The sequence below is a fragment of the Gopherus flavomarginatus genome, chromosome 1 (genome assembly GCF_025201925.1).
Source record: "Gopherus flavomarginatus isolate rGopFla2 chromosome 1, rGopFla2.mat.asm, whole genome shotgun sequence".
Classification (NCBI taxonomy): Eukaryota; Metazoa; Chordata; order Testudines; family Testudinidae; genus Gopherus; species Gopherus flavomarginatus.
The window spans coordinates 353,262,767-353,275,784 of NC_066617.1; the positions used below are offsets into that span (position 1 = coordinate 353,262,767).

A 13,018-nucleotide genomic window follows, 5' to 3' on the forward strand; every position below is an offset into this window, starting at 1 on the left:
CTTCAGTGTGAAGTATGGAAGGTGACAGCCCAGCTTTGGGGGACATACTTTATTTAATCTCTGTTGTGATGTTACATATGAAATCCTCCTTATTAATCTATGGGAAATTGCAGGTTCCATTTACTGGTTCAGGCCTGATTCTGCAAGTTGATCCCTTCAATTTGCAAAATCCCTTCAACCAGGGCCAGCTCCAGGTACCAGCTCAGAAAGCAAGTTGGGCTCTTCGGCGGCAATTGGGCAGTGGGTCCCTCGGTCCCTCTCAGAGAGAAGGACCTGCCGCAGAAGAAGAAAGCGGCAAGATGGAGCTGCCGCCAATTGTGGCTTTTTTTTTTTCCCACTGCCTGGGGCGGCAAAAACCCTGGAGCCAGCCCTTCTTTCAGCGTAGGGCACTGTGCAGTCACAGAATCCTGCTGACTCCAAGCCTCAGTTGTCAATGAGTTTGCAGTATGCTGAAAGAGCTCAAATAAAATTAGTTTTCCCCTCTTGATGGGAAACCCTATTGTCTCACCAAAGGCCTGATCCAAAGCCCTTTCAAGTCAATAGAAAAACTTCCAATGACATCTCAGGGCTTTGGATCAAGCCTAGATGTGCCTGAGCCAAAAAAAAATAATAATAATTTCCTCGCGAGTTAAATTTTCCCAAAGTTCTGGCCTGTTCAGGTCTGGGCTGGTGGTTTGGGCCCCCTTCTAACTGTATTGGGAACTAATGCAAACTTAACCCCCCTAAAATACAGAAGATGGATAAAAAGGAAAAAGAACAACAGTTTATTAAACATCAGAAACCAATCCTGCAATGTAGCTGTTATGAAGTACCTGGAATTATAAACAAAAATGTGAACTGTCCACATCAGTGTGATATGGACCCAAGGACCTTGATAATACATACAAATGCTAGAACACATATGTTTGTGTTTCCGTAGGTGAAACTGATATTCACCTATTTGGGACCTGAATTTTGGTGCAAAGAGTGGCATGTATCTACTCCATTGGTGTCGCTGGGGTTATTCTGATGTAGCAAGAGAACCAGGAGACTCTTGGACTTTTGGGGGCCTTATTTAATTAACATCTACCCCCCTCATCCCTATGCAAAGCACACCTCGAAGAGAAGAGTCTGTTGTAAGAGCTCTCGCAGTTACCTGTGGCTGGGTAATGATCAGGGTTTGGTTGGGGGAATGAGGGTAGAGATTCTCAGTTCTGGTGGAAGCACAGGTCAAAATACACAAGAACTGCCACTGCCCTGATCTGCTCTCCCAATGAGACCTCTCTCTGTCCCTGAGGCTGAGAACCAGTGAAGGGAGGATGTATGCAGCAGTAGAGGCCAAGGATAGTGTGTTACTGGAGCAGCCCTGTGAAGGAGGTGGGATAGGCAGCTCCGGCAATGCAGGCAGGAAGGTGTGATGCTTACCACGTTCTCTCTCTCCTTCAGTACTCAGAGAGGTGTGTCAGGGGACTTCTTTGTGGAAAGGGAGAGAACAGGAGAAGGGCTGAAAGGGGGGCTTGTGGGGAAGGAGATATTTGGGATTCATCGTGCAGAACATTGGATCCCTGGGCTTGGAGTCCTGAGGGATTAGCTTCACAGACACAACAATATTGCTGTGACAACAATATTGCTGTGACAGCTTTAGGAGGGAAAAGATTATATTTACTTGGGGTCACACATTGAGATGTTTTTGTTGAAACTGAGGTACTGAGGTTTAAGATATCCAAGTAAGACGTCTTGGAGCTCCTCCTCCTCCGTCCTCTCCTCCTCGAATGTGACATAAAGGCCTAACCCTGAATCACTGCTAGCTTCGGGGGCATTCCTCTGATATGCAGAGCAACCCACCACTCCGACAACTTTCAGTAGCAACTCCGAGCATTGAACACTGGCAGGGGTTGGAACTCTGCTGTAAGCATTATATTGCTATAGGTGTTTTTAGTCACAGTTCTATTATGCTTTTTGTGATAGCTGTAACATTACGTTTTCGTTGGTTTTTGTCTCACGTTATGGAAATTGATCCTGCCAGGAGGGGGCAGCGTAGCTAACAGAGTGCAGAAAAGAAAGCTAGGAAGCCTGACTCTAATTCTGGCTCTGAAATTGAATCACTGTGTATCTTTGGACAGATGTATAACTTCTCCATGCTTTGGACTCCCCATCTGTGAAAGGGGAGAACACTTATTTTCCTTACAAGGATATTAAGTGTCTGAGAATTTGCTGTAGCAGACATTTTACAAATGGTGGCCAGATCCTCAGCTGGTGTCAATGGATATAGATCCACTGTCTACAGTAAAGCTACGTCCGTTTACACCAGCAGAGAATCTGGCCTGTTAAGTGTTATTGTTATTTTATAGTTACATTGATGGCAAAGGGGATTGGATTGGAAAGTTATCTGTATGTGGGCTCTCAGCCACAGCAAAAGAAAAATGAAACTTTGGAGACGCAAAGAAAGCAGTCACTCATCATTGCAAGCTTGTCATAGTTCGCATATTGATGCTGACCACTGGCATAATGGTTATATGGGTTTGCCTATGGAATATGGGTTTGGATCTTACCTAGGAGGTTTCAGACAAATAAGTTCTAATTGCCTCCATTTATATTTTTGTTATGGATTTACATCCATCTGCCTTTGAGAGCAACCGCCAACAAGAGAATTAGGTCACTGTGGTTAGGACACTAGCCTGGGACTCTGGATACCTGGTTCAGTTTCTTGCTCTGTCACAGACTGAGACACTTGGGCCAGGTATGTAGTGACTCTGTGCCTCAGTACCTCATCTGTAAAATGGGGATAATAACGCTTCCCTACCTCACAGGCTAAATACATTACAGATTGTGAGCTGCTGCAATACCACAATGAAGAGGGCCCTATAAGTACATATCTAAGTACTTTAAATAGCTATTGTTGTCTTGCCTTAAATCTAATTTCTTCTCCTGGGTCATGTATTTATCTGCAATATTAAAACCTGGAGTTTGCTACACAATGCTGTATACAGTTTGGAAAAATCTCATGTACCACAGAATATTCTACTCCAGGTATGTGATGGGGCAGAGAAGCCCCACACCAGCACAGAATGGGTTAAGGAGAGCATATGGCCCCAGCTAGCCCTTCCCTGATGTACCTGCAGCAAATGCCAAGCCTGGAGGGGAGATAAAGGGAAAGAGTCTGGCTCAGTTCAGGGCTGACTGGCCATGGAGGAGGACAGAACTCTGCCTCTTTTCCTGAAGGGAGCTTTGCCTGCAGAACTGCCGAGGTACGAGCCTGCTAGCTAGAGCAGCCATTGGGGTGAAGCAGTTAGACTCTAAGGAGCGAGCAACAAACAAGAGACTGTTTGGGAACCAAGCCTGAAGAAAAGGGCAGGGATGCACCATGGGAAGGTTGGAGGACAGCCTAGTATTGAGTTGGGCTTGCTTTTTGTTTGAGACCATTTTGGGTTTAAGCTCCTCCAAACTCTCAAGGATGGTATAGGACTGAAGGGACAACTAGCTGGTGGACTGGAGCCTGCCTTAGTGGAGATGGGAGAGAGAGAGACTTCTGCTCTGGGGAGACCCATGGTTGCATCAGGCTCTTGGAAGGTCCACAAGCGTGCACTGCTCCAGCCACCCCCGTACAAATTTGATGGCGAAAGCAGACACAACCTAGTCCCTGTGTAAGGGAGTCAATCAAACAGTAAATATATGGAAATATACCTATCTCATAGAACTGGAAGGGACCCTGAAAGTTCATCAAGTCCAGCCCTCTGCCTTCACTAGCAGGACCAAGTACTGATTTTGCCCCAGATCCCTAAGTGGCCCCCTTAAGGATTGAACTCACAACCCTGGGTTTAGCAGGCCAATGCTCAAACCACTGAGCTATCCCTCCTCAAAATAAATACATATATAAATAAAGGGGGAGATGCTAAAGGAGAAAGGACATTTTCTTCATAGCTAGATGGATAGGGATCAGGTGTTAAAAATGGATGGCCCAGCAGACTGCTCAATACCAGCAACAACAACTGTTCCAGGAAATGGCCAGCCAGCAGCAGCAGTTAATCTGTGGTGTAAAGGCCCAATAGCAGTAGGTGGTACAACAGGTGGTCACCACCTGCTCCAGTGGGACCGGCCAGATTTGATCCAGCAGTGGCTCCCGTTCCCATCAGGCTTACAAAAATGGGGCCTGATGACCACACCTCAAGGCCTTCCTCAAAACCTTTCAGTGGGTAGCTACAGCAGCCTGATGGCCCCTCAAACAATGGGCCGGTTTGCTAGCCCACTACTTAACCAGGACAGTGCAAACAGTATATCGCTCTTTAGGCCCCGCCACAGCCTGAATTTATGCACAGGTCAACACAGCAACCCTTGATGCTCTGGACATCTCATAAGAGACATTATGGCAACGTTTCCAGGTGTGGTATCTGCAGGGAGTGGGTTACTGAAAAGCTACAAGGTTTGTGTTGGAGATGGCTCATACCTGAGCTGAAGACAGGAACCCAGGGGGCAGAGGTGATTTCATTGGAACAGTTCATCCAGATACTACCCCCTGGAGGAAAAGACTGGCCCCATGTGCTGCCACATATCTGGATGACGTCATAATCTATAGTTGAACCTGGGAAGACCACTTACAATATCCAACTGCCATACTCCCAGTTCCTCAGAGCAGCCAGCCTGAAAGTGGAACCTACTACATATTAATACACAGGGAGCCGTCATGTGTCAGGCAGGGAGAGATGCTCTGCTGGGGAGTGTTCCTGTGTCTTCAGTCTTTGGGGCCCAGTTCTGTTCTGATTAACAGTATCTCACAGAAGGAAGGGAAGGATCCCCATGTTTCAGTGCGAGCTTTGTGGGGGAATGGTCCTCTCCTGGGTTCCATTCCCCGTTTCCTCTTCTCAATGCACAATATTACGTCAAGGCTATATCTACACTGCACATCTTACAATGGCACATCTGTGCCACTGCAGCCGCACCATTGTGAGATATGCTGTGTAGCCGCTCTTTATAAAACCACCTCCAACGAGGGGCAGTAGTTTTGTCGCCTGGAGCGCAGCTCCCACCGACAAAGTGCTGTCCACACTGGTGCTTTTTGTCCTTAAAATGTTTGTCATTCAGAGGGGTGTTTTTTTCATACCCCTGAGCAACAAAAGTTTTAACAATGGAAGTGCCACTGTAGACTTAGCCTGAGATCCGGTTACCATCAGCCTTCCCTCAGAATCTTCCACACAGCACAGCCAGGGGCACACGCCTCCACCTGCCCATCTAGGTTTCATAACTGTTCCTTAGGCTGAAGAAGCTTGCAAAATGGTGATCATTGTATAGTAGACTATCTGGAGAACTCTGCAGCATGCTCTCTGCTGGGAGCCTCACTGCTTGCAGTATGGAAGGTGTAACCCTGTGACTGCTCTGAGTGAAACTGAGTCACTTGGACTTTCCTTAACACAGATAAAGGCTATCCCCAGTGAAAAAATGTAGCTTTTTATCATGCCCTTCCCTCCTTTGCTGAACTGAAGTATTTCTTGGGCTTTTTAGGAAGCTAAAAAATATACGTTCTGTGCCACTCTGGTGACACTCAGCTAATGCTGCTGTTTTTATTTTGTTTTATATGCGCTCTCAGCTTTAGTCAGATTCTGAGTACTCTGAGTTGGTGCCATTCATCAGGTAGAGATTTATAAATGAATAGCTTGTGAGTCTTTCAACTCACTAGCTCTAGGCAGGGCTTGCAGTTGTACAGGGGGATATTAAAAGTAAAGGAGAAGGTGGAGAAGATTGCAGTTGTTTGTTACAACAAAACTTTTCTAACGTTACAGTGCCATCTATGAACTATGTTGTGATCCTAGAATAATGCTGGCTGTAAAAGTGAAGGAGACCAAAAGTAGTTGGACATGGTTTCCTTTTATTAGCTGGATAATAAAAATGGCAAAGTTCTGTGGCCACAGTGATGTTTTACATTCTTAGTTCACAAGTACATCACAAGGTTCTACTGATGTCACATGTGACAGGAGAGCTTCCTAAAAATCCTGCTGCAAGAGCCTTCTCCTCTGCACTTCTGTCATTTGGAAGGGTCTTCCTGCATCTTGCAATATTTTCTTTGTTTCCTTTTCCTTGCAAATCATATTTAAAAACATTTCTTCCCCTCAGCTTTTAACTATATCCCTTTTTCTGTTTGTTTGTTTTTTATTAAGATTCTGTATCACTTTAGGATACATTTGTGTGAAAGATGCTATGCCTCATACAGTGTATTATTTTTGTTTATTAATTGAATTTATGCATAATGTATAGAGTACTCAAAAGTGTTGGGCATTGTATAGACATTAAGTAAGGGAAGTCCCTGCCCCAAAGAGCTTACCATCTAAGTGCAGGTAATATACTTAAGCTGTTTGGAGCAGGAAGTGTGTTTTTGTTCTGTGTTTGTGCAGCACCTGGGCCATGACTTGGGCTCCTCACATCATACAAATAAATAATAACAAACAACAGGAACTACATTTTAGGCCTCAATCTCACAAATCCTTAAGCACGTGCGTAACTTTATAAACATGAATAATCCCACTAACGTGACCGTTAGTTCCATCTGTTCACGTGAGTTAATTGCACATATTTAATAGTTTTCTGCTAGGCGGTTGAAAGTCTTCAGTGTAACCGGAGCCTTGATCAGAACTACAGTATGACTCTTCCTCTGGCACGTGTAGGGAAAAGGGATTCAAATCAGCACTTACATTATTTTCCTTTGGGAATCAACATTTGCAGTGCACAGTAGCCAAGAACTGTTTCAGTCAATAAAATAAGCTCTTGATAATTCTCTTGTTTCAGATCTCTAATCTCACTTTAATTAGTGTTGTACCCAACAGTGCCAATCAATGTAAGTCAGCAGCAAACATTACCAGCTGCATTCATTATTAGCATCGACCAGCATGGTAATCTGCAGTTTTAGACTAATGCATGAGCTCATGGGACTCTAGTGTCTGTTCAGAAACAAAGCCCTCTTTTCCTTCCACTGTTTAGCTTTTGAAACCTATCATTCCTTCTGCCTGAGAACTTTCGAAAGATGAAGCATTTCCATAACTTCCATTGTAATTTGTTTCACTTCTGGAGTAAGAGTATCTTGCTCATTCTCTGCTTTGCAGAAAATGATGTTGTGTTTGGAGATAATTAACTGTGGATGGATTCAGAATCTACTGTATGTAACCAATACTTGGCCTTGTTGCCAGCTCTGTGGACAGGTCTATAAGGCTGTTACTGCCTTTCATATCAACCTACATTATTATTTAATGGACTTGCTCACAAAATGCTTTTGTTTAATGCATGTGAGCCCTCATGGCATTTAGTAAAAGTCAGAGCTTCGCTTCCATCTTTTAAAGCCAATTATAAACAAGTTATTGGGTTTAATACTGGTCAGTGAGGGCACTGCCACATCTCCAGATGTGATTTTCCATTAATTTCTCAAGGAAAACAAGACTTCACTCATTTCTTAGCTATCAGAATATGCTGTTGGGGTTGATGTAGCTCTTGATTGTAGGCTTATACTGCAGAGCAGCAGATAACCCACTACTGGCAAGGGCCCTTTAAAGACCATATCTTTAATTAATTTGTTACTTTCCAATTGCTGACTTAAGCTTTTAAGGGGTTTCTGTATCTTCACTGGGCATTTGCTTCTGCAGTAAAAGGATGTAAGGGTTATCCATGCTCCAAGTGCATTGAAAAAGGAAGATGCAAGTGAAATCAGCCCCACAGATGGCATAAAGTTCAGTGAAATAATGCCAGATCTTTTATTGTCTTTACCCGTCTAAGATGGGTGACTGGAGCGGCTGCACTGACTAAAAGAACCCTCTCCAGTAGTCACTTTTCTAAAGATGTGCGATGCACATCTATAGTCTCCCTAAGAGAAGATACTATTTTAATGTATTTTTCCTCCTCACATAATTTCATCCAGAGTGAGTGCTTGCAGCTATGAAATGATTGTGGTTGTAGAGATACAACCTAAAGCAACACAGTAATAACTGCGACAACTCATTTAAAAACATTCTTTTCATTAAAGGACGTAGCCTAGAGTGTTTTAAATCTACTCATTATGCTTCTATAACCATTCTATGCAATTGCGCTACAATGGGCAACCATTAATTGTATTAAATCCTTCATATGGAAATGTTTACTAATAAAGATGTTCAAGCCTTTTTCCCTAACAATAGGGGGTACAAATCAGTACATACCCCTTGGGACCACACTAAACTAGGAATTCTGCATTTAGGAGTTATAATCAGATTTTTTTTTCCACATGACAAGAAATGTTAATTCTAGTTTATTGGGTTCTTAAAACTATATTTTACTAGGAGAAACCTTTCCTATTCATTTTCCACTGGGAAAAACTGAGGGCAAGACCCTATAACTGGATTCATAGAGACAGACCTCTGCACTTACATGGAGCCCCGTGGAGGTCAAGGAGGCTGCATGCAGATACAAACACTCTACCCGCACACATCCAGTTGCAGGATCTGGCCTAAGGGTACATAATCTGGCTTCACTTTTAACTAATGGCAAAACTCTCATTGACTTCAATTGAACTAGAATTTGACTGTAAAAAATTTAGCATTTTCTTTCTAGTTAGTTGTCATACTGTCCTCATTACGTCTTTCATTGTGTGCAAATACAACGGTATGTTTTGTAGGAAGATAAGAAGGGGGCACCATTACAATCATAAATTGTCACAGACATGAGTCTAAATGTTACAAGTGAGAGATTTTTGTAAACAAATGCATGATACTACATATATTTTATCCGCTAAGCTTTGAAACTCTCCAATTAATGCATAAACGTTATGAAAGAAAATAGGAAATAAGGTAGTTTAAATTACGAAGAGGTAATTCTTATGATCCCTATTGAAAGGAATAAGAGGGGCTTAAACTACAAGAAGCTGTTCAGTAGTAAATGCTGTCAAGACTAGTATAATTGCCTGTTTTCATACCCTTATTTTGCTTCCCCAGAGCTATGTTTGACTATGACAAAAGCAAGGACAGTGGCCTCCCAAGTCAAGGACTCAGTTTCAAATTCGGAGACATCCTCCACGTTATTAACGCCTCTGATGATGAGTGGTGGCAGGCGAGGAGAGTCACTCAGGAAGGAGACAGCGAGGAGATGGGAGTTATACCCAGCAAAAGGAGGTATGTATAATTGCTGCTTTACTACTTCACTTGGCACAAATGTGCCAAGGTTTGAGTTTTATTCCAAAACCAATGTGCACTAATCTAAAAAAATATAGGAGAGGGTGCAAAGAAGAGCCATAAAAATTATTCAAGGCTGGGAAAAGTGTCTTAAAGATCTCAGTCTGTTCAGCTTATCAAAAAGAAGATCAAGAGGTGACTTGATTATGTTGTATACATACCTTTTGGGGATAACATACCAGGTAGTAAAAATCTCTAGCAGAGAAAAGTATAACCAGAACAAGGGGCTGGATGTTAAAGCCAGACAAATTGAAATTAGCTAAATCTCTAAAAAAATCTCAAAGTTAGCGGTGCTGGACTAATGGGGAAATGTACCATCCGATGTTACTGATATTTGCAACTGTCTATGCTGTCTGATGGGTTGCCTTAGTGAAGTAGTTGTTGGTTTCATCAAATATCAAAACTGCCACTGAAACTGATATCAGTTGGTACCTTTGTTGATAATTTCAGTAGAGAGGTCAAAAACTGAAGTGGCATGAAGGAGAATGAATTCTGTCCAACCAAACCAAATTTCTCCTTTGGAATATTACTTCTAGGCCAGTTATAAACGTTCTATCTAAGGTTTCAGTTCTGAAGTTAATAAAAATGGTTGCACAAATTTGTTATAATGAGATCAATTGGATTGCGGATCACTGGCAGAGCACCTGGTATTTGTTCCACGGAGAACTGGCTGATCACAGGATACTACCCTTGCTCATTGGTTTTGCCATGTTAAACAATGGAGACTTCAGAATGCCCTCAGATACCACATTGACATGGGCCTTGGTAGGTATCTAGATACTGAAAAAAAATAGGTAAACAGTTTCCTAATGTTAATCTTCCATCTAAGCTGTGGCTATAATTGCCATAGGGGTTTTTATGGGATTATGAATGCATGAGTGCTGCTCCGTGCAATCATGAATGGAAGCAGGTGGAATTCATAAGACAGTCTCTCTCTTAAGACATGATCCATAGTATAAAAAGGTATGAACCCTTGAACTTTATGACATACAGAGTAAGGAAGTGGGGAAACAACAAAACAACTGATTAAATGGTGAAGTTAGACATGTGTCTTGTTGGTTCCACGTGTCTAGGTGTGTAGGTGTGTGTGATCTTTTTCTGTACGTGGGAGAGGATGCGTGGGCCTAAGATTTATTGACCTACTTGCAAAAGAGTGTTTTCAGGAGGGACAAATATGTGGAGACATACTGGACCCACTCTGGGACTGGGCTGTAAGGCATATGGGGCAGCATGAAGAAAGATATGGAGACAGAAGTGGGAGAAAGATGTGGTTTGTTCTACAACTTAGGCAGAGTGGAGAGGGATGCAAAATGAGATGAGAGCAGAGAGGTAAGCAGGAAATAGCTTGCATAGAGTCTTGAAACATGGAGCTTGAATTTTTAATGATGCAGGTATAGTTACAGTGGTCTCTACCCCTCATGCCATTGCATCAGCAGTGAATTGGAGAAGCCTGGGGAGGGGGGATGGAGTCTACCTGTTCCAGCAGCAAAGAATCCTGTGGCACCTTATAGACTAACAGACGTTTTGGAGCATGAGTTTTCGTGGGTGAATACCCACTTCCTCAGATGCATGTAGTGGAAATTTCCAGGGGCAGGTATATATATGCTAGCAAGCAAGCTAGAGATAACGAGGTCAGTTCAATCAGGGAGGATGAGGCCTGTTCTAGCAGTTGAGGTGTGAAAACCAAGAGAGGAGAAACTGGTTCTGTAGTTGGCAAGCCATTCACAGTCTTTGTTCAATCCTGAGCTGATGGTGTCAAATTTGCAGATGAACTGAAGCTCAGCAGTTTCTCTTTGAAGTCTGGTCCTGAAGTTTTTTTGCTGCAGGATGGCCACCTTAAGGTCTGCTATAGTGTGGCCAGGGAAGTTGAAGTGCTCTCCTACAGGTTTTTGTATATTGCCATTCCTAATGTCTGATTTGTGTCCATTTATCCTTTTCCGTAGAGACTGTCCAGTTTGGCCAATGTACATAGCAGAGGGGCATTGCTGGCATATGATGGTGTATATTACATTGGCGGATGTGCAGGTGAATGAACCAGTGATGGTGTGGCTGATCTGGTTAGGTCCTGTGATGGTGTCGCTGGTGTAGATATGTGGGCAGAGTTGGCATCGAGGTTTGTTGCATGGATTGGTTCCTGAGCTGCTTTTACAGATCCAGACTAACACGGCTACCCCTCTGATACTTGTTCCAGTGGTTCCAAATTGAGATCACATTTTTCTCTCCAACAATTGTTACTCCCAACAAATTCAAGGAGTATAAACAAACAGAAAAAACGCTAGATAATGTCATCTAAATGCTATTCAGCTTATTCTGGCAAGGCCTTTCTTCATTATGGTGGGGCTAGGCCCTTCTCCCATAACAGTGAAGTTTTTCTCCAGCAAATCCTTCCCTGAAATGTGAGCAGCCAATGTTAATGCCATACCATTCAAGGTTAATGCAGTGTTTCTAATATAAATACTGTTGTTCATAAATCTAACACTGACTAGATCCTCCCAAGAACCGGGATATGTTTTTCCCCATTTAAAAAGTCCTTTCCCTGGTCCCACTTTAAAAACGTATTAAAGAAATGCATTTGTTTTTGCAGTTATTTAGCTCAGCAAGGATCCATTTGTACAAGATAGATTATTTTTCAAGTTGTGTCTTAAAAATGAATGCAAGTTCATACTATGGACACAGTCGCTTTTTTTCCAGAGTCATTAAGCCTGATTGGCATTGTCCTGCATGTTATGTAGTCACTTACACAAGAGCAAAGTGTAAAATGCAACCAAAATCAGAATACTGTTATCCTTACTGCACACATACACATAACTGCACAAGGTGGTGTGCAGAAGAGAATCAGCCAATTATATCTAGCATATAAATTCAAATTTAGAGTAAAATCTCTTCTGAAAAGTGTTTACTGAACATAGGAGAGCTGATTAAAAATCCAGTGAAGTCAGTGGGAGTGTTTCCATTGACTTCAACTGGCTTTATATTGAGTAGCCACTTTATAAAATTAAATATTGGTTGTTTAAATTTAAAACTGAAAAAAACAATCAGATTACAGTATGAACCAATCACTAGCCAAGTTTCCTCTTGTTGTATACATGATATTATTTATGTAAAAATTGCAATACACGTACAAAAAACAAGCCATACGCACTTAAAATCTAACAGCAACATCTTTCCCGTGTGCTGGATGATGGTATAACAGAGGGAAGGAGATCAGTTGCAGCTGTGTTAGAACCTGAGCCATTTTGCTGGTTTGCAGTTATATGGTTCCATCGGGTAGGGGAAGAATGTATTCTGGGGGCTGTTTTGTGCAGCCATGTGGAAATTTTATGAATATCTTCTAGTTTATAAACATTTCAGGCACCCAGGCAAGAAACCATAAAGAGGTGACGAATAGCATTTCAGAATCCTGTGGCACCTTATAGACTAACAGAAGTTTTGGAGCATGAGCTTTCGTGGGTGAATACTCACTTCGTCGGATGCATGTAGTGGAAATTTCCAGGGGCAGGTATATATATGCAAGCAAGCTAGAGATAACGAGGTTAGTTCAATCAGGGAGGATGAATCCCTGTTCTAGCAGTGGAGGTGTGAAAACCAAGAGAGGAGAAACTGGTTTTGTAGTTGGCAAGCCATTCACCATCTTTGTTTAATCCTGAGCTGATGGTGTCAAATTTGCAAATGAACTGAAGCTCAACAGTTTCTCTTTGAAGTCTGATCCTGAAGTTTTTTTGCTGCAGGATGGCCACCTTAAGCTCTGCTATAGTGTGGCCAGGGAGACTGAAGTGTTCTCCTACAGGTTTTTGCATATTGCCATTCCTAATATTTGATTTGTGTCCGTTTATCCTTTTCCGTAGAGACTGTCCAGTTTG

The 13,018-nt window shown here is 42.5% G+C and overlaps 1 protein-coding gene across 14 annotated transcripts in view; it reads left to right on the forward strand.

Annotated features, from left to right (window-relative positions):
* The window catches only part of DLG2 (discs large MAGUK scaffold protein 2), a 1,579,821-nt gene that overhangs the window by 1,494,685 nt on the left and 72,118 nt on the right, over positions 1 to 13,018 (forward strand). For all 14 annotated transcript variants that reach the window (XM_050940648.1, XM_050940534.1, XM_050940523.1 and 11 more), the window contains one exon: positions 8,922 to 9,098. In XM_050940648.1, the coding sequence (XP_050796605.1) occupies positions 8,922 to 9,098 (177 nt within the window). The remainder of the gene's footprint in view (positions 1 to 8,921; positions 9,099 to 13,018) is intronic.